The 21,170-nt window shown below is 40.2% G+C and overlaps 2 protein-coding genes across 4 annotated transcripts; one reads left to right on the top strand and one right to left on the bottom strand.

The window, feature by feature from the left end:
• The first annotated feature begins 3,771 nt into the window (after positions 1-3,771).
• On the top strand, positions 3,772-6,137 carry pdcd2l (programmed cell death 2-like). Of its 2 annotated transcripts, none has more exons than XM_072434552.1 (2): positions 3,772-4,246; positions 4,881-6,137. In XM_072434552.1, the coding sequence occupies exons 1-2, from the start codon at positions 3,796-3,798 to the stop codon at positions 5,489-5,491; spliced, it is 1,062 nt and encodes a 353-aa protein (XP_072290653.1). In that variant the 5' UTR covers positions 3,772-3,795; the 3' UTR covers positions 5,492-6,137. The 2 variants fall into 2 exon arrangements, with proteins under 2 accessions (XP_072290653.1, XP_072290652.1); XM_072434551.1 differs by having other exon boundaries at positions 4,878-6,137.
• Positions 6,138-6,161: 24 nt separating this feature from the next.
• nfatc3b (nuclear factor of activated T cells 3b) lies at positions 6,162-20,822 on the bottom strand. 2 transcript variants are annotated; one of them, XM_072434540.1, is made up of 10 exons: positions 20,456-20,822; positions 17,093-17,732; positions 16,252-16,668; positions 15,335-15,497; positions 13,010-13,209; positions 12,734-12,906; positions 12,309-12,449; positions 12,057-12,112; positions 10,608-11,256; positions 6,162-6,785 (listed from the first exon to the last, which is right to left on the bottom strand). In XM_072434540.1, exons 1-10 carry the CDS (start codon positions 20,526-20,528, stop codon positions 6,655-6,657), a joined length of 2,643 nt encoding a protein of 880 aa, XP_072290641.1. In that variant the 5' UTR covers positions 20,529-20,822; the 3' UTR covers positions 6,162-6,654. The 2 variants fall into 2 exon arrangements, with proteins under 2 accessions (XP_072290641.1, XP_072290642.1); XM_072434541.1 differs by having other exon boundaries at positions 16,252-16,656.
• Positions 20,823-21,170: the final 348 nt, after the last annotated feature.

Here is a 21,170-nt window from a genome sequence, read left to right as displayed (position 1 = left end):
CGTCATCCTTCTCCACAATCATTAATAACTAAACATCAGCTACTGTAATATGGCTTAATTAAGAACAAATAACCCTCTTCTAATGTTATTTTGAGTTCAGAATATTACATGGGTGAAACAATGATGCAATTCAAATATGTTGAGTGGTTGCGTTTTGTTGCATTGCATTTTTAACACAACAATCCAAGCTCTTTCTGCCTTTCACTGGATGATTTGTCCAAAATCAGATGATGCAGTGTTGTCCCTGTATTTAACAAGTGTCCTAGTCCCAGTGCTCTCAGCATGGAGCTTAAGATGTAACATTGCCCCCTACAGCACACTTTTACCAGTCACTTTGACCTCTAACCTGATTTTAAGTCTGTTTTATTCGGTTTTACTGGACGTTTCCTACAAATATAAGATCATCCATTATTATTACGTTGTTTTTAAGCTAAAGTGACTTTAGATAAGTGTCCAAATAGTATCCCGTTTGGTGTGAGCGCGGAGCGCCACTGCACAAACTGCACATGTTTCACATGTTTAAGGCCTGAATAATGTTAGATTACAGCTTATTGACACATACAACCAATTATATGTCATAATACTACAGTGCAATGTTGTAATCTTGGTGCAGGTAGAGCTTTCATTTTGTCTTCAGTGAAAGTTGGATAAAGTACTTAATTTAACATAACTTAGCCTCGGGATAAATGCAGCTGTTCAGTGAAGGCCACAGAAGTTTGTGAAGAGAATGTCGGGGAGCAAACGGCATCATGAAGTCCAAAGAACACACCAGACAAGCCAGGGATGAAGATTAAAGCAGGGTTAGGTTATAAAAAAGATTGCCCAAGTTCTGATCATCTCACAGAGCACTGTTCAATCCATCATCTGGAAATGGAAAGAGTGTGACACAACTACAAACCTACCAAGACATGGAGTCCTCCAAAACTTATATCTGAACAAGGAGAACACTGATCAGAGAAGCAGCCAAGAGGCCCATGGTCACTCTGGAGGAGCTGCAGAGATCCACAGCTCGGGTGGACAGGGAATCTGTCCAGGACGACTATTAGTCATGTCCTGCACAAATCTGTCCTTTATGGAAGAGCAGCAGGAAGAAGACATTGTTGAAAAACAGCCAGAAGAAGTCCTGTTTGCAGTTTGCCAGAAGCAAACATGGCCTAAAAGCAAAACACTATGTCAAACAGAAGACTAACAGAGCACATGACTCTGAACACACCATCCTCACTGTCACACATGGAGGTGCAGCATCAGGCTGTGGAGCTGCTTTTCTTCAGCTGCTCAGAGCTGATGGGAAGATGGATGGAGCCAAATACAGGGCGATGGAAGAAAACCTGTTGGCGTCTGTAAAAGACCTGAGACTGAGAGGTTCACCTTCAGCAGGAGAACCACCCTGAACATAAAGCCAGAGTTATAATGGAATGGTTTAAAACAAAACATATTGATTTGTAAGAATGGCCCAATCAAAGTCCAGACCTGAATCCAATCAAAAATTTGCCCTGAAAACTGCTGTTCACAAATGCTTCCTGAGCTTGAGCTGTTTTACAATGAAGAATGGTCTGTAGACTGGCTGGGAAAGGAAACGCAGTATTGTAAAAGTATTGACTCAGAGGGTCAATACTTTTGCCTGATGTACTTTTCAGTTTTGATTTAAGACAAATCGGTAAATGATGTATAATTTTCCACTCCACAATTGTGTGCCGCTTTTTGTTGCTCTTTCACACAAAATGCCAATAGAATTTTATTATATTTGTGGTCATGATGTAACACAATGTGTAAAAGTTCCAGGGGTACGAACACTTTTGTAAGCTACTGTACATAATGTAATCATTGATTTATTCATCAAACTAAATGAGATATATTCTCTAGAACAGCAAATTGTGCTATTCAGTAAAGAAGCTGTTGATTTGAAAAGATAAATGTCCACATTTAGGAAAAACAAAACAGAAGGGAAACATTTATGGGTGTAATTAGCAACATACTAAGTACTGAAAGTAATTGAATTCAATTGCTCCATGACTAATTTCTACATAGCTGATAGTGTCAGTCATGTAAAACAAACTAAACATCCATGTACCTGAATTTGTATAAAATAAGGCGTATCCCGGCCATCATTTCGCTTGTGGACAAATCTTTGCCATTCATAATAATTTCAGATAAGGGTTTATGGGGAAGTAGAATCTTAACATTGCGAACCTGAGCAGATATAGGAAAAGCCTGGCAGCTCTGTGAGGATCCTGTTCTTCGATCTTTCCAGCACCTTCAACACCATCCAGCCGCTGCTCCTGAGGGACAAGCTGGAGACGGCTGGTGTGGAGTAACACCTGGCAGAGTGGATCCTGGACTACCTCACAGACCGACCCCAGTTTGTGAGAGCCCGGAACTGTGTGTCTGACACTCGGACCTGCAGTGTGGGGGCGCCCCAGGGCACTGTCCTCGCGCCCTTTCTCTTCACCCTCTACACTGCAGACCTCAGATAGGACACGGACAGCTGTGTCCTGCAGAAGTTCTCTGACGACTCTGCCATCATCGGACTCATCAGGGACGACGATGACGCGGAGTACAGAGGACTGGAGCAGGACTTTGTGGACTGGTGTCAGCGGAACCACCTCCTCATCAACGCGGGGAAGACCAAGGAGATGGTGGTGGATTTCCGCAGACGCCACCCCACTGCCCCCTCACCAGTGAACATCCAGGGACGGGACATTGAGAGAGTGACTCATACAAGTACCTGGGTGTTCATCTGAACCACAAACTGGACTGGACTCACAACACAGACGCACTGTACAGGAGAAGCCAGAGTCGGCTCTACCTCCTGAGGAGACTCAGGTCTTTTGGAGTGACAGGGCCACTCCTGAAGATCTTCTACGACTCTGTGGTGCGACTCCTTCTGCTGCTGTCAGACTCTACAACAAACACTGTTAGCCCTGAACGCGTGTATACTGTCATACCGATGTGCAATACTGACTTAATCATGTGCAATACTGTCATATTCATACACAATTACTGTCGTGATCACATGCAATGGTATTTATTTGTTTATTTATTTTTATCTTTATTATTTTTCCCCTCCATCCCTTGTTGAGAAATGGGAGGTTTTGTCTATAGGAGTTTTTGTTTATAGGAGATCTTCTACTGAGAGTGTTTTTCAAACTTCCTATAAGTGATCTGTTCTTTTCTTCTGTATCTACCTCTGTATCTACCTGCGTTGCAACAATGGAATTTCCCCATGTGGGACAATAAAGGATTATCTTATCTTATATTCATGTGCAATACACATATGCAATAATGTCATATTCATGTGCATATAACTGCTGTAAATAAGAGTGTTTACTTTTGCCACTGTTATTATTATTTTTTTATCTTATTTTTTCTTTCCATTCCTTACTAAGTATATAAGAGGTTTTGTCTATACGCGTTTTGTTTAAGTGTTTTTTTTATTTTATTTTTTTAAGCTTTCTATAAGTTATCTGTTCTTTTATTTCTGTACCTACTTGCGTTGCAACACCGAAATTTCCCCATTGTGTGGACAAATAAAGGCATATCTTATCTTATATATTCAGTATATTAGCAGTATCCATCCATACATCAACAGAATGGACAGGAACAGACTGTAAAATAATTATGTTGGACACACTTGAGGGGGAAATATCAGGATGTTTTATTCGATTGCTTGAAATATGACAACAAGAGAGCGCCAGGCTCTAGTCTGTGATCCACCCTCCAGAGCAATAGAGGGCGGTAATGCACTTCATTCAGTTTGTGCAACATCAACAAGCTGCTGGACTTCCGGTTTCTGAGATGAACATGGCTTCCCCGGGATTAGACCAGGTTCTGGTGGGTTTTTGTGATGGAGAACTCGACTCAAAGCGACATCAGTCCACTTTCATGACCAACAAAGTGGGCGGACTGCCCGATGTCCCGTCGCCGCTGTCCCGTCCCTGTCCCCGCTGTCGTCGCTGCGGATCCGTGTTGGTCCATGTTGTCCAGGTTTACTGCCCGCTGGAGGGGTCGCCTTATCACCGGACCCTGCACGTCTTCGCCTGTCCTGGAGATGATTGCAGTGGTCGCTCCGAGTGCTGGAGAGTCCTTCGCTCTCAGTGTCTGGAAGCGGACAGTGTCAGAAGCCCCACGCCGCCTGAGGAGCTGCGCCCTTCGGCCACAGACTGGTGTGACTCCGCTGATGACTGGGGCATGGAAGAAGCGCAGGGAGGAAAACAAGCTCCAAATCAAACTCCACATGCAATCGAAGGTACTGCAGTAGCACAATTGTATACCAAGAGGAACTTTGTGTTATTGTTGCATGGTTTGTAAACCTACATTCGTAAGTCTGGAGGGAAGAGAAGTGGAACATAATGTGATTTCAATAAGATAAACCTCAGAATGTCACAAAGTACGAAAAATCAAGGTGGTTTTGTCAAATGAAAACCACACAGACATGAGTGATATCAAAGCCTGGTTTGAAGAGATTTATCATTGTTTTACTTTGTTTATTTATCAGACTACTATGATGGACACTTTTGACATGCATTTTTGACAAAAGGCAAGGCAAAATCCTGATCTTTATGTTTTACTGGACAAACACCTTGCCCCAACACTAGTGTTTCAGTTTATCTACATACTTTAAAAATAAAAAACATCCTTTTTTGAATCTCAATTACAATTTTGAGGCTTGCCATTTCTTTGTATTAGAAAAGTAAAGTAATTAAGTTCTATACTGAAAATAAAAATAATTTATTTTTGTTACAGTCTAGAGGAATGCAAAATAATTGTATGGTTACTATATCTTAGGATGATGGATGCTTGTACTTATTGTTACTTGTATCTTAATTTTAAAATGATGTATTATAACTTTTCATTTCACATTTGGTTTGTATTTCTAGCAGACGTTCCTGCCAGTGACGACATTGACGTGAGCACGCGGCTTGAGGAGCTACAACTAGGACCCTCTGAGCTGGACGCCCCGCCTTGCTTTCGCCCCTCCTTTATCAGTGTTATGGAGGAAACAGATCTGTTTGGGGAGGACCATGACTTGGCCCATGCCCAGAAATTGTTGAAGGACTACAAAAAGAGAGAGGGGCTTTCAGTTGAGCTAGACTGTTATGAAGATGGTACTGGAGTGGAAAAATATGAAAAAACTAAAGTTCGACATGGTGACGCTGTGTTCGCAAGATTTATGAAGAAGATTTCAGTTTGTTCGGAACAGATTTTGCGCTACTGTCGCAGTGGCAAGCCTCTATTTATCTCCGAGCCGCCAGCTAACATGTCTCAAGTGGTTTTGGCGTGCTTCTCTTGTGGAGGTCCGAGGACATTTGAGCTACAGCTTATGCCTGCTTTGGTCAGTCTTCTTAAGGGTGAAGGTTTGGAGATGCAGCTCGAGTTTGGGACAGTTTTGGTTTACACGTGCCTCAAAAGCTGTTGGATGTCCGACACAAAAGAAGCTGTAGAGGAGTTCTGCTTTGTTCAGAGTGATCCAGATCAGCAACTGTTTAAATGAGGGGTACAAGTGCGTGGAACATAAACCAAAGTATAGCCCAGTTATGCAAGAGTCTCTCCTATAGTAGTTAGTTAGTTCCTCTGACTTGTATTAAAAGGTTGAATGGATGATTTTTTGGCCCAAATCTGAGTCTCATTCCTCGTGGCGTGGACGGCCGATTAGTCCTGCCACGTATCAATCATAGAACTCACCTACTGCTCACCTGCAGCCGCATGCGCCTCGTCCCCATGAGAGCAGCAGTTTCCGCGTGTCTAAGCGCCTTGATCTATCATAATATAGTTCCCTCAGTGTACGGGACAAAATGAAGACGGAGAAAGACAGTTCGAGCTGACTCAGAAGAAGACGGAAAATCTACGGGAGACGAGAGATGCGATCCGTCTCGCTAATAAACAAACGCACGTGTTGTATCAGTCCGCACGGGGGAGTGCGCATGCGCACTTTCGCCTGAGTCCTCAGATTGCCGAAAAATCGTCCATTGCGCCTTTAAACTAAACTTAATCTAAAATGAAAGAAAAGGCTCTGTTCTTGGTGTCCACTGTCCCTCCTTCAACCCAGTGCAGTTGGTCTCAATCCTATGGTAGATTCAGCCTTGACCACAATTGATACAAAATATTTCCATTTCTGATTGTCTCCAACAATATAAAATGATTTTCAAATACACAATAGAGAGCACAGTGTTGAGTCTTATTTTAATTCAACCTTTGATACATTTTCTAAGCTTCAGTGTCACACCAAAAACAGGTTGAATAGCAGTAAAAGCATTTCTTAAAAGCAGAATAAACTGTACAGACGCTCAATCTAAACTTTAAAATGTAAAATATCAACTGACGGTTTTATCATGTACTTCCCCACTTTCAGCGTATCAAAAATAGATTCAAAAAGGCCAATAAATAATAATTGAAAGTAAAAAAAATTGTACACAATTTTTGAAGTAATGATCGTAAGGTGATTTTCAGCCCTTTGGTTAATTAACTTTGTCAATTTTAGTCACTTTGGTAAATCTTTAGTGAGTGGATGAGGTATAGTTACATTCCTGAGACAGAAGGTGATTGGATGCTGCAGTCCTGTCGAGTTAATTCTAAGAGGATGAATTTATTTGAGGCACTTTCGGTCACTTGGTGCAAACACATTGATTGTAATGTGCACATAGAGGTTGTGTTTCATTATTGAGGAGCTTCACAAAACGGTAAGGCGTCTTTGGATTTGTGATGCTCCCATTCGAAGGACTGGAACAGGTCGTATTGAGACATGTCCGAGCAAAGACCACTGATGTCCCGGTCAATGATCTCGTTCACTGCAACAACAGAGAAATCATTCAGTCAAAAGGGGTTTTCAGTCCCTCACACTCGGAAGGCAAGGAGTTGAACTCAAAACATGACATTACAACACTAACTGAAAATTTATATTTTAGAATTAGGATAGTGAATTAGGTTATTGATAATCGTGATTATTCAGGTCGCAATATACCGGTAATCGTAAAAGAATAGGAAATTGTGACATTTTTAGAAGCAAAATTAAGTATTTTTAGTTCAATCATAGTCCAGAAAATAGAGTTAAATTAAAATAACTTTTTTATCTGGCTGTTTTTGTCAAATTTATCTTTCTGTCTTTCAGAAACACATTTTTAAGTATGATATGTTATTCTAACAATGCAGTAAATGTATATGAAACACTCAACTCCTCAAATCTTAATGCCATATCATAAAAAAAACACAAAAATGTCCCTACTAGTGTAAAGAAAACATTCACACCATATATATTGAGCCTCACAATATATTCCATAAACTATAATTTACTGAACAATAAATCAATATAGTAATTATTGTGACAGGCCTATATATACTGTATATTTCTGTATATGAATTTGATGTATAGGTCAACTGGTCATTACAGCCACAGCGACTTTATGAGAAGATAAACAAGGCCTTTACTGTATTTTACGACAGCGGGGGAAATAGACTATTTGTGGAGCGGCAAATGGCAGAATCTCTCCAGCGTCCGTCTATTCATAGGTCTGTTTGAAACTTGAGACGAGTGAACTAAAGCAACAGGACTGTAAACACAAACAAGATCTGAGCTGGAAACAGGCCGTCAAACTGGAAAGAAATGATAGTAATGGAGGCGGAAGATATATAAAAAAAATTACAATTTCGTAATTGTTTTGGAGGTATGCAAAATTTGAATATGGAGCGTATTGTCTATAATTGAAACTATCAAAGATTATGTCCCATTCATGTTTTGTGTGATACTTGAAACACAATCAACACATTTAAAGACACATTTGAGCACATACTGAATATTGGTAAGCTAAAACCGTCTCCAATTGGGAGTGGAAACTACTACTACACTTCAAGTGTGTATTCCCATAAATAAGAACTGCTATCTTCAAAACATGATTTTTAAGTAGGCTAAAATTTCATTTGAAAAACCTTTAAGAAAAAAAATTACAATAAGATGTGTTTTTAGAATAGTTCAGCTGTACAGTGTAGCATGACCACACTATCTTAGATTAGCCATATTTCAATTGAACAGACAAAAACCTGCCAAAATGAGGCTTTGACCAGGCATGGACTAGGTCTTATTTTAGAAGGTCTAAACTGGTCTGGGTTCTGTGGGTTTATGCTTATGGTAAACAGAAATAATTATCAAAGTCTTACTTCCAACTTTTTTGAAAAACATAAAAAACATAAAAACAAAAAAAAAAAAACAGTTTGATGTGCTGGGGCCATTTCACAAAACGTTTTCAGTAGCCAGGGTTAGGGCCAGACTTTTTGCCCTTCTTAGTCTTTCCCAGTCTCACTCAGGCCTTTCCCTGCCTTTTAAATCTGCTCCTTTCAGTTCCCTGTCCAAATTGCCATAGCAACCTAGTGAGACTCCCAAATGACACAAAGTAAGTCACACTTGACCGTTTGAGTCTATCTTAAAAATAGAAAGTAAAGGAGTATTATGAAACAGGCCTCTGCAGTGTGACAGCTTTGTTTTCTTAAGAAACATACAATTCTAAATGTGTAAAAACTGGATAGGCCAGTTTCATAATTACTAAACTAACACTGTAGACATATATCAATTATGGTATTTTTAACATGTTAAATCACTATTTGTTTACTGCATGAGTGGGGCTTTAATAGTACTCTCTACATAATCCTGGTCATTGCAGTGTGAACTTCATTCATTTTAGAAAATGTAATAAAAAAATAAACACATTAACAAAGGTGTCTTTGTTCATTTGAATTTTGTGGTTCCTTCTAGAGCAGCGGTGGGCAATTATTTTCCTCCGAGGGCCATATTCGAATCCAGGCAAGTAGCGGAGGGCCGGCCCGCGATCATTGGTGTGAAAAAAATATCTAATAAAATATCACTTTTCTGTCAAATATAGGCTATTGAATCTATTATTTAATTAATTTCACATCATATTTATTAAGGATACAAGTGCAGACAGATGCCTAAGGGCTTTTTTTTTTTTTTTTAAATATTACATGGCATGTTTGGCGGGCCAGATTATAAAGACAAACGGGCCGTAATGTAGTGATTTTTGCTTTGTTTTGAGCAGGAACAACAAATATAGGCCAATAAACCATAACTTGCATTGACTGTGTGTAGGTTTTGACATCAGATGCAAATCCTGCCACATCCTTCCACTCATCTGGAAATAGAGCTGACCTAAAAACTATCATGGCGTCTCTCACGTCTCCTTGTGGCTAAACTTAAACGGACTCAATTAAGTCGTTTACAGTAAATGCTGTGCAAAAGGGGGTTATGCATCGGACCAAAGTCATGTTAAAAACTCCAGGAAGATTTTTGGATAAACAGCTGAAGCCCTACATAGACTCTGGTAGCAAATATTATCTGGGCACACACACTCACTCGCGCACACACTCGCGCACGCGCACGCACACTCACACACAAAAATATCCCAGAGCAGCCGAGCATGGACAAGCTAACGGCTCGCAGCTGCACAGGAACATGCAAAGGCCAAATCACTCAGGCTAAACAGGATACCAAAATGTGCAAATTTGAAACAATGAATGACTGAAACCTAAATTGATGAACAAACAGAGATTGTCATTTCTTTCGCAGATGTCTTCAACAGCTTAGATCCCTCGGTTCTGTCCAACTAGACCATTTACTAAGATGCCCTTCTTTTGCAAAGTCAATTCCAGTCCAATCTCTTCTCTAATGGCAAATCAGAAACATTTCAGTCTGGTTTGAAAGCGTCCCACAGCACAGAGAGCAGAGAGAGCACTTTTAAAGTTTTAATACTTCATTTTTAGCTATGGATTCTGGTCAGTCAGCTGTTTCAGTGCTTTTAGGTCTCGCAACATTTGATTCGGTTGACCACGAAATGTTATTACCCAAGCTAGAGTCATGTATTGGGATTAAAGACACAGTCCCACTATGGTTCTGGTCAAATCTGTCAGATTTAAGCATTACCTGCTGCAAAATCAGTTTGAAGAGATTGTCCAATTGTTGATTACATCACGTTTGGACAACTGCAATTGGCTGTACTATGGTCTTGAGTCGTCCTCAGTAGAGTACAACTAGTCCAGACACAGTTATTGGAACACTTTGAACACATTACCCCCGCACTTCAGTCACTTCATTGATTCCCTGTACTCTTTAGAATTAAATTTAAAGATTGAGGTTGGTTTTTGGTTGGTCCCTGTGTATTTGTCAGAAATGTTGCAGGATTTTGTTTATTATGTTTAGCAGTTGCAGGACCGAAACCCATTGCATAAAACACCAACATTGGAATGGTGTGGCAATAATAGGGAAATGGATGACAGGGACAGAACCAACTGTCAAGGACTGGACAGAAATAGCTTATATTTACATATGGAAAATTTTACTTTTACTTTGAACTTGAAAACTGACAATAGATAGGGAGACAAATACATGACAATTTATTTTTTGGGCTCTCTTTCTTTTTATTCTTTCCTTTTCTCTCTGGTCTTGTTCTGTGTATGTTTTTTGTAATATTCAAAAAGAAAAAAGTTATTGATTTATTATGTGAATGTTAAAACTTTTTAATTGCACCTTTGAATGTGAATATGTAAAGTTTGACCTTCAAAATACGGTCTTAGTCCAATTGGGTGCGAATTTAAATGCATCTGCTCACCATCGTCCAGGGTGATTTCCTGCAGACCTAGACATCCTGGATTGGGCTGGTCCTCAGGCTCCTGTTTGATGTTTAGCACTGGTACCGCGTTCAGGAGCGCCGGGCCCTTCTGGGGTTCCGCCGACGTCGCGAAAGCTGCCCTGCTCAGAGAGGGGGACACGCAGACTCCCGCCTCTCCACGTGAGCCAGGCTTGGGCGGGACGACGTAGGCTAGATTGGATCCTAATGCGGCCTGAGGGATGGAAGGCGGTTGAAGGGGCACTGTCGAGGATTGTGGGTAATTGATTAATGTTGGGAGCGGGACAGGATGCGGTTGGGGTGAGTGATGGAGACGAGGGAGAGGATTTTGGGGTGGGCCGCAGTGAACCGGAAGCTCTCCAGAGTTGTAATAAGACAAGTCAGGTGAGGGTTGGGCGGAAAAGCCAGGTGCAGTGTGGGAAAGGCGGTCCAGCTGCTCCCAGCCCCTTTCCCGCTTGACTAAAGGTGGCGGGGCAGAGATGGTGGTGAGGAGCGGGCGGTGAGAGACGGGTAAGAAAGTGAAACTCTGCATGAGGCTTCTCCTTCTCTTTCCGTTGGAGACGTAGAACTGGACTTGGACTGGACCAGAGAGATTCTTGTTGTAAGGAGGGATTTGAACGACAATGCTCGCCTGAAAAATAAAGATTACAAAAATATAAAAACATAATTCCTTCCAGACACTTTTCTGTATCAACGTTTAGGATATTTTGTTTTTTGAGCAAACTTATGTACAACCAATTCATTTACTTTGCAGGTTAATTTTTGTCAAAATCTATTTTAATAATACTGGATTAACTAAAAAAAAAAGCACAAATTATCATTACTTTTACACAACAATGCTGAATTTATCACATTTTAAAGGGGACAAATTATGTAAATTATTTTTAATAACATTTTAACCTTGAGTGTTTTCTCATCATTATCTTACTCAAAGTTGTATTTTGACTCAAACATGTGTGAGTAATCCTATGTTTTACTGCAACTAAGACTCGAGTGCTCAGAAAATGTCTGATTCCACCTACCCCCTATCCCTACCTATATCCCTGTGTTTAGAGAAATACATGTTGGATTCTAAAATATCACAGTCACTACAAAACAAAACAAAACATGTTAAGGACAATCCTCTGCTTTTTATAGTGAAATATCACCGTGAAGAGGCGACGCTTATCAGTTCTGCGGTTTTGAACAGGAAGTCAATGGACCAGTTTCTATTACTAAGACGTTTTAGCTCAATATTGCAGGTTACAAAATGGACAAAATATAAACTGATGATCTACTGTACTTACTACATGTTAAAGTTAAATACTATGTACCTGAAAGAGCATGCGTTCTTTAAAAGTGCCCAAAAATCTGAAGTGCCTCGATAGTTTGAGGCTCAGTGTAGGATTGTGAGATGAGGCCCAAATCCCAGCTCCCGTCACAAATACTCACCCCAGAACTTTTCTCCGGCGCAATTCTGGCCTCCATTTCCCACACAGACCGCCCATCTGACAAATGAAGAAACTTTCGATTAGACACTTTTAAGTTTGGGCCTGAGGAATGGAAATTTGGGGGCTGATATCAATATTAAGTGGTTTGGAAATGCCAATAATTCCTTTTCATTTAAGGAGGGAATGATGTCATAGGGAAAGACATTTACACAATATATTATTTAATTATTCAACAATGACAGAGGTTTCATACCGGGCCCTTTCTCGAGGAACACTACTTTGGACTGAGTGGAGACGTTTGAGCCTGTGATGACCATCTCGTCTCCCCCGTCTTCACAGCAACAGGACGGACTGAAGCTGTCCACGTGAGGGAGCTCCTGGCCCGAGCGCTGGGCTGCAACAAAGCACATGCAATGAATACACGAAGCACAAAAATGGCATTCAAATAGGATCATTTGGCATTTGTTACTGTCCAACTAAATAAATGTGTCACAATTCTTCATTCAATTTACAGCTTCAGAAATTAGACGTTAATTATTTTTTTTGTGTATTGTACATTTTTCCAATATAAGAATAAGGACAGAACACATGACACAGAGGAAAGGATACAACAACTACAACAGAAAGATACCAACACAAGGTTTGGCAAAATGGTTTTAATTTATATGAAAATCTTACAGCACTCGATGGGCCCGGAGGCTGTCTGAAGCCACAGAATCTGTCCGTCCGGTTGAGGCACAGCGACCCTGAATGTGACTCGAACTCTGGTGTTTTTACGCCCGATGTCCGTCTCCCCTTTTTTTAACTCAATGTCGGCGTTGCGTAGTTTCAAGATCCCGGCACAGTCAATGCTGGGGGGAAAAAAGAGACAAAAGTTACATCCTTTTTTTTTTAATGTCATAACTTCCTCTCTGCCTTACAGAGAGGAAGTTTGAGCTGTTGCCTGTAGTTTACCTGGCGGACATGCCGTTTTCCGGAAGCAGGCGGATCTCCAGGACTTTGGTGTTGCCCTGGACCTTCTCGTGGCAGTTGGTGGAGACCGTTTTGCCAGTGACACGGTGGACCTGGTAAAAGGAGTGAGGCCGGATGTACCCGTCGTCTGCAGTGCCAATGAACAACAGCAAGCTTACGGGCTGATCACTAAATCCACTCAACTGGACAGAGGACACAGGAGGGAGGAACGTTATGATGATTACTTCAGTATTTGATCATTTTTTCATTATCAATTAAATGTTTACCATTACATTACAATAGTCTTGATTTCAATAACAGTATCCAGATGATATAGTACATTTCTCATAAAGTGACCATTGTCAATTATATAAGCAGGTGGGAGGTAATGCAGATGTCCAGATAATGCAAATTGAAATGCCAAATTAACTTTAATGAGCTTTTAACCTTGTTAAAATGGTTTCCCCATCATTGATTTACACAAAGCTGTATTTAGATTGACTCCTGCATGTTTGGGTAATCCTGTAAATCCTGTAAATCCTGTATACTGCACCTGAGGCTTGATAGCTCAGAAAATTCTTGTTTTCACCTACCCCCTATCCTCACCCACATCCCTGTACTTAGTTGCAATTATTTGAACGAATAAAGACTCTGAATGATACGTGTCAGGTACTAAAATGTCACGTAGCCACTTTAAAAACAAACAAACATGTAAATGACAATTGTCTGCCTCTTTTGGTGGGGGGCGGGGCTTATCAGTTCTGTTTTGAACAGATCAAGTCAATGGTCCGGTTTCTATGTTTTGGACCAATATTGCACTTTACAATGGACAAAATTAAAAAAGATTATCTACTTATATATGTTTAACACCAAGTACCTGAAAAGCATGTCTCCTTCAAAAGAACACACATGCCAGGTAAGGGTCACAAATGTTTAATTATCATTTATGGCAAAAAATATAAACTTGAACAGCAAAACTTAGCTTTGTTGTCAATTCACTGCCAAAATGGAGTCCTAAGCCAATTTAGTCACATGGCGTCTGATGGTCTCTATGGCAGACTGCCACATGCATGTGCCTTTGACCAATCATACTAAATACAGGAAATGTAGGCGATGTCAAACCCCTGCAGACCCAACTAAAGTTTTAAATAGTATCAAAAATGTTGATTCATTCATTGGTACATCCCGTGACTTGGGCCTTTAGAGTCACAGTGGTCTAAGCTGGTTTCCTGTGTGAAGACCTGGTGTCCTTGACTGGAAGCTGCAGAGTGACACCCAGAATAACTGCACTGGTGTCTGTTACAGGTTCTAGCTGGGTTACTAGTCTCTACTTCCTGTTTACTTACACTGTCAACAAACATGTGCATTCATATTCAGCCATGTACACCAGTGAAACAAGGGAAACCAAGCATCACTAATATGACTTATAATGTAATAATGATACACCTCAACTTTAGTTAGACATAGTGTAATGTATCATATCAATAAAGATCTGTTATTAACTCAAATAATTACACTAACAATTAGAATAAATACATTGAATAATACAGAAAAATAAATATGTATTAAATAAATAAAGATATGTAGAAGGTAATAGAAACTCATGCCATACAGAAGTTATAAAACAAACAAACTGTAGGTTGACTATTCTATCTCCACTAACAGAATAGTCATGCGTCTAAGACACTGCAAGAAGCTGGACGACATAGACGTACTTCCACCACAGACAGTAAACTTGACGCCTCAGTCTGATTGCACCATAAGAAAGACCTGGGCAAAAATGGCCTCGAGAGGTAAGTTGAGTTCCAAGGTGCAAAGCACAGCTGACAAGCTGCCAAGATCATTTGGATGATCCCTCAATGATCCGCCCAGGAATATTCTGTGGGTTGTGGAGACAAAAGTTGTCTCATAACAGCTTGTGTGAAACAAATCAAGCTCTTGATAAAAAAGAGCACCTTGCCTTGGCGGCACGGTGGCAGAGTGGCAAGCACACTCGCCTCTCAGCAGGGAGGTTGCAGATTTGACTCCCGGGCCAAACCTTTCTGTGCAGAGTTTGCATGTTTCCTTCTGTGTCAGGGTGAGTTTCCTCTAGTGATGGCCGTGTTGAAACAAGTGTTTTGGCACAGTTTCAAAAGCATGAAGCACATGCGCAGGTCTAGGCGATTCATGAATCGCTGTGGTTTCACTAAGAGGCTTTCATTGATAAGGCTTTAAACAAACCACAGAACAGTGAGTCTGTCTTGTGTAAAAATAATGCATTAACTGTGGAAAAATAATGTATTACCGGTAATAATAAAATTAGAAAACGTCTGATTTGTGATAATTAACCTTAACAAGAGGGTGCCCCCCTGAGGCTGCCTTTAGGGACCCTCTGCTCCCCTCGGTCTCGTAGTGCGCCCGGTGATACGACTTGGGCTGGACCTCCACCGTCAGTTCAAGTCCATTGAACTGATTTGGGAGAGGCCAGTCCAGAGGGGGAGGAGACGAGGCACTGTTGGGGAGACAGCAATAATCATTTTAGATTAAAAAAAAAAACAAGTTGAGGTGTTTTATTGAGAAAAAAAAAGAAAAAGTTTTAAGTTTTAAGACTTCTATGGTGAAATGTGTGAAGGTTAATATCAGAAGTAATTATATGTATTATATTTATGTATGTATTATATATATGTATTATATTTCATGTGCAATTCATGTGCAATTACTGTCGTGATCACATGCAATGGTATTTATTTATTTAATCTTTATTATTTTTCCCCTCCATCCCTTGTTGGGAAATGGGAGGTTTTGTCTATAGGAGTTTTTGTTAATAAGAGATCTTCTATTGAGAGTGTTTTTCAAACTTCCTATAAGTGATCTGTTCTTTTCCTTCTGTATCTACCTGCGTTGCAACAATTAAATTTCCCCATGTGTGGACAATAAAGGATCATCTTATCTTATCTTATATCTAGATCATGATCACATTAATAACTACATTTTAAGGTTGTGGGTGTGTAGAAGCTCATGCCCCAAGCCTTTAGTTTAAAGCAATAATGATTTAATTTATTTTTTTTAAGTTGAATAATTATCTAACAGCAGCAATTGAACTGCAATCATGACGTTTCCAATATTGTTACAACTCTCAAACTATAGTTGTGTGTATGTCTATCTACCTGCGTTGCACCAATGAAATTTCCCCATGTGGGACAATAAAGGAATATCTTATCTTATCTTATCTTAAAGTTCTTGTCTCTGCTGGTTGTCCTACAGACCTGAAGAGAGGCGTGCTTCCTGGTTTGGGCTTGTTCCAGCTGAAGTGAGAAGGCACTTGGAGGAAGAGCTCAGCAAGTCCGTCGCGGTCGTGTGTCTCCTCTCCAGGGGAATCTTGAAACGGGATGGTGGTCCTCAACTCCTCCAGCACTGGGTCAGCCTGCCCCGTCAGGACCCCCAACTGCTGCCCTGATGTTCGCCTGGTTTTAGATGGGACATCCAGCTCTGTGTAGCCTGACATTAGGAGGGCACCCAGAGCAGCTCCTGGGCTGCCCACCCAGGTGTCGTCAGTCACACTGCCCCGAGGAGACGCCCCCGGGGTGGGGCTGGGAGAGTGGAGAGGAGAGGGCGAGCGAGCGCGGGGGTCAGAGCTGCCATGACGTCTTTTACCGTATGGTGAGGTTGGTCTGGAAGATGGTCTGGAAAACAAACCACTGAACTTAGTTCAATTACGTCTTTCAAAGCATTGTGGGGAAATATCTTAACATTTGTTTTAGTGGAATATCAAAATTTCGCATTAGCATATAAAATACATTAAGATTGTAGAAAAAGATTTAGTTTTAGTCACAGATGACTACAACTGAATCTTTTTCTACAATGGAACACTCCTGGACAAATGAGGGAACACACCAACAAAACACTCATGATCATAGATCAAATAAAATGTAATTAATGTCAGAGCAGTATTTCCCTTTTAAGCCATTTAGTTCAAATTCAAATTTGGGATTGGAAAAAAATCTATACAGTGCACACTGGCAACACATTAAATGCAATGAAATATCATAAGAGTTTAAATTCCTATAATTATTCCATTCTCCAGCCACAGATCTGCAGCAGAATTACCTGGACGTGGGCAGGCGGTTGAGCCAGCTTTCCTCTGTGACACTGGTTCGGGGCGAGTGGCAGGGCGAGCCGAGCGGAGACTGGTGAGGAGACAGAGCCGGACTGAAGGCCATGGGGTGCTGGTACTTCTGCTGCCAGAGCTCCACACCAAACGCCCCTCCCCCACATCCAGGAGATCCCAGGGGTGACCCGTGAGGTAACCCTAAAGCCAGTCGGGCCGCGTCTTGCAGTTCCCCCTCCACATCATCACAAGCACAAGAAAACGACTCGCAAGAAGATAAATCCGACATCCAGCTACGGGACGACAAGCTGCTGCAAGGGCTGGGACAGAGGGCTTGGTCACGGTAACAAGCGTCCACAGGGAGGTAAAGCTGATCTCGAGACCAAGAGGCATCCGAATACCCCCCCTCCGCACCTGGGACATCCTGGCTCTGGTCTATGTGATTGTTTGGAGCAATGGAGGTGATTTGGATACTAGGGCAGTCAAAGGCCCTGGGGTTTCCCTGGGCTCCATACTGGGACCCCTGAAGTTGTGGATGTGGCTGGGATTGGGGGGCCACATGATGTTGGTAGAAGTGTAAGTTTGGGGCTTGGAGATCCAAAGTCTGTGTGGAAGATGGATTAGCCCTCACATCCAGAGCTGAGAGATAAAGTAAAATGTAAAGCAGATGAGTGGTGATTTGAATGTCACACGCCAAGTGCAGCATTGAACAGATAGTTAGTCAAATAGACCCTAACCCTAACCCTGCAGTTGTGCAGAACTACCAAAGACTTGGGAAAAAAAGGAAAATTACGCATTAATTTCTAATTTAATTTAAATTACTTTAACAACCCTAATCTTAATGACAATAAATATGTTGCTATTTATTGTCTTAATAAAGAATTTAGATGAAACGCAACTAAATTATTCAATATGGCTCTGGGGAGGGGAGTTGCAGAATGAGGTAACTAATTAGGTAATTAATTTAAATCGCTTTGCTTTAAATAAATATACATTTGTGATCCATTTCAAAATCATCCCAATAAGGTTAGTGACAATATAATATTTAATATAATCAATAAACAAAAATGTGGTGTAACATCTATTTGCCAACATCAACTATGCTTGACAATATATTACCCTGCAGACAGCCTCATTTTAATTTCCATCTATTTTTCACTTTACTTCAAATGTTTTAATATTAGCGAGACTACATCACAGTTAACACACTGTACCCAGTCCTTCCTTTACATGCACACCTCAAATGTTTCAAAAGGAGGTGTGTTTAAACTTCTCTCTCTATGTCAGTTTCTGCACTCGATCTCGATTTGGAGGAGTTTTGACTAGGTTTCATTTTCTTAGTAATTTCAAATTTGATTAATTAAGTTTGTTTCGTGGATTTCGTGGACATTTCTGGATAGTAGGAAAAGAGATCTACCGATGAGAAAGATGCTACTTTCCTTATGCCACTGGCAAATGATAAGCACTGGATTGAAGCAAGTCAGAAACATCAAAGTCACATCATCTGGATATACAAATGAATATAAATGGTCAAATGCACTTTAAGACTAAAAATTCTGGGCTCGAGTCATTTGAACTATTCATTTGCAACACATTCTTTACACTATACATGCTTAATTAAGTTTGAAGTACAACTGTTGTACTAGTCTGCCGGTTGGTCACTTGATTTTTTTTTTCTGGAACCAGGAAGTAAAAGCAGCTGGGGGGCAGGCTGTTGGCACAAACTGTGTCTGACAGAAACCACGTCCCAACCACAAAAATGTGTTTAATGAACTGTCCCTGGCACTGGGGGGAATGAAAGACCACTTCAAACGTTCCATGATGTGTTTGTCACATAGTTTGTCACGGTCAATAGTCAAGATGTGTTAAATTGTACTTTTGTTTTCATAGACTGTGAACTAAATCAAAAAGACAAATATTGCTGATTTTAGATCTGTAATATTTTATGCTTTCAGTGGAAACTGGAAAACCTTGTGTTGTCACGTGTTAAGTTTTTTTTACTGTACTGTTCAGAACTTCAGAAAACAGCTTGATGAAGACGATAACTTTAGAGGAAGGAAGTCTTTCATCATATGACCAAAAACTGATATAACTTAGATGAGAGATCTTGACTGACGCAAATAGAATGGCTCATTTAGGCTATACTAGAGACTATTTTTGTCTGTTTCAATGCCATATTAACAAACAGTAGTTTTCAGGTTCAGTGCGGTCACTGCCCCGTGGGAGACTCGGTGGCTCACTTGTTTGCTCCTGATTTACATTTTGAAGTTCGCCTAAATTTAACACAGAGCAGCTTCACAGAGACAGCTGGAAGTGTCACTTCGCTAACCAAAAATACACTTCCACTGTAGATTTTCAAATTAAGAGATTATGGTGGCGGTGTCATTTTTATATTTATTAAGTAACTGATAGTATAAACATGTAATGTTTACCAAGATAAATCAAAGATTAAGATGATATATTGTTACTGATAGAAATGGACATAATAGCATTCTGGTGTAAAAATGCTATTTAAGTTATTCTAAGTAATAGTAACAATAAAACAATTTGAAGTATGTACTGATAAGCATAAAATATGAGCTGGAATAATTAAACTAAAATGATTGATATCTAGAGACGTTAACTATTCAACCACTCAAATGTTGACATATTATAAAATATTAAAAAGGTTGCTGCTCGTGCAATAAAAGTACACACGATAAATATGGACTCCTAAAAAGTATTGTTCATTCTTTATTAATTTATTGAATGTCAATGATGTAATCATGACAAGCCAAATAGTAGTAGTAGTAGTAACTAACTATATCTTGTTATCATGTTTGTGTTGAGTTCGAAATAAAGTGGTTTGTTGCTGTCCAGGCTGAATCTGGCTTCACTGTAAACTCCTCCAAACAAAACATACATTTAAAACTTAATGAATATGTAATACATGAAAGCACAACTTGAAACATTTGCTGTAGGAGCGTTGGCTTCTTTGTGCAAAAACACTTTACACGATGTGTGTTTCTGCTGTTTTTATCTCGCGTAGCCACTCCCACATTACACATTGACAATACATTTATGATCCTGATTATATCATTTACAGACTAAAACTCATGCACATTATGCCCATCAAAACAGTAAATGCATAGCATACCACTTCTAGTGCAACGAATTACACATTTTATTCAAAGCATTGAATATAGTGAAATAAACTGCTTTATTATTTTACTTGCGAATGCCTGCTCTCTACGTTTAGTTTGTTTTTGGGGGGCTTTATTGTGACAGTGACTTCCTGTTTTTCTCCCTCTTTTTGATGTAGCTTTGATACAGTTGGAAAATTGCTAACAAACTCGCGTCCTGTGGCTTAAAACGACACGTACCTATTGGTTGTCTTCCGTCCTCCTCAAAGATCAGTCTGAAGTCCAGCTCCTCAGCGCAGTTTGCTGTGGACATTGGATTTTGGGGACGTAAAAAAGTCCGTGAAAGATGCGTCAAACCGATCCGTGCGCCTCTAGACCTGCCATCGGACTCAAAGCAGAACTCAACTTAAACTGCAACACGTCGACATTTACCGTTTTCAAAGTTGTTAATCCAAACAGACACGAGTATAAAAGTCCTTACGGGGGAAGGTTAGTTGGTCAAATGTGTCCCATAGCGGTTCAAAACCGCTTGTTTTGGGTGTTTGTGCGCAGTGGTGCCGTAGTTAACTCCAGGTTGATCCTCGTGCCGCGTTCACGTACTTTTCGGAAAAAAGACTACAGAGTCAGTCGTTGTGAAAACATAGTAAACAAATACATTTAATTCAGCCATCGTAGCAAATCACTCGAAATGATTACAATTACTAATAGTATCAAAATGTTATTTACGTTTAGCATAAGAAATAAGCTGTTCACTGTAATGTTGAAAATGCAGAGTACATGTTTGTGGTTTTTTTTAATATATATATTTTTTTAAACGTTTTAATTTCTTTGACAAATACAACCCAAGTATTTTTTTGTTGCAAAACGTAAATATGTACTAATTACTATAGTGGCGATGTAGTTATTTGAGTAGGGGTTACTCTATCAGAAAAAGTACAGTCCATGAAAAACTACA

The sequence above is a fragment of the Eucyclogobius newberryi genome, unplaced genomic scaffold, assembly GCF_026437365.1.
Source record: "Eucyclogobius newberryi isolate DKJ021-1_F unplaced genomic scaffold, fEucNew1.0.hap1 SCAF_7, whole genome shotgun sequence".
In the NCBI taxonomy this organism is placed as follows: Eukaryota; Metazoa; Chordata; class Actinopteri; order Gobiiformes; family Gobiidae; genus Eucyclogobius; species Eucyclogobius newberryi.
Note: the sequence above shows the minus strand (reverse complement) of the source record. Positions and strands in the feature narration are given on the sequence as shown.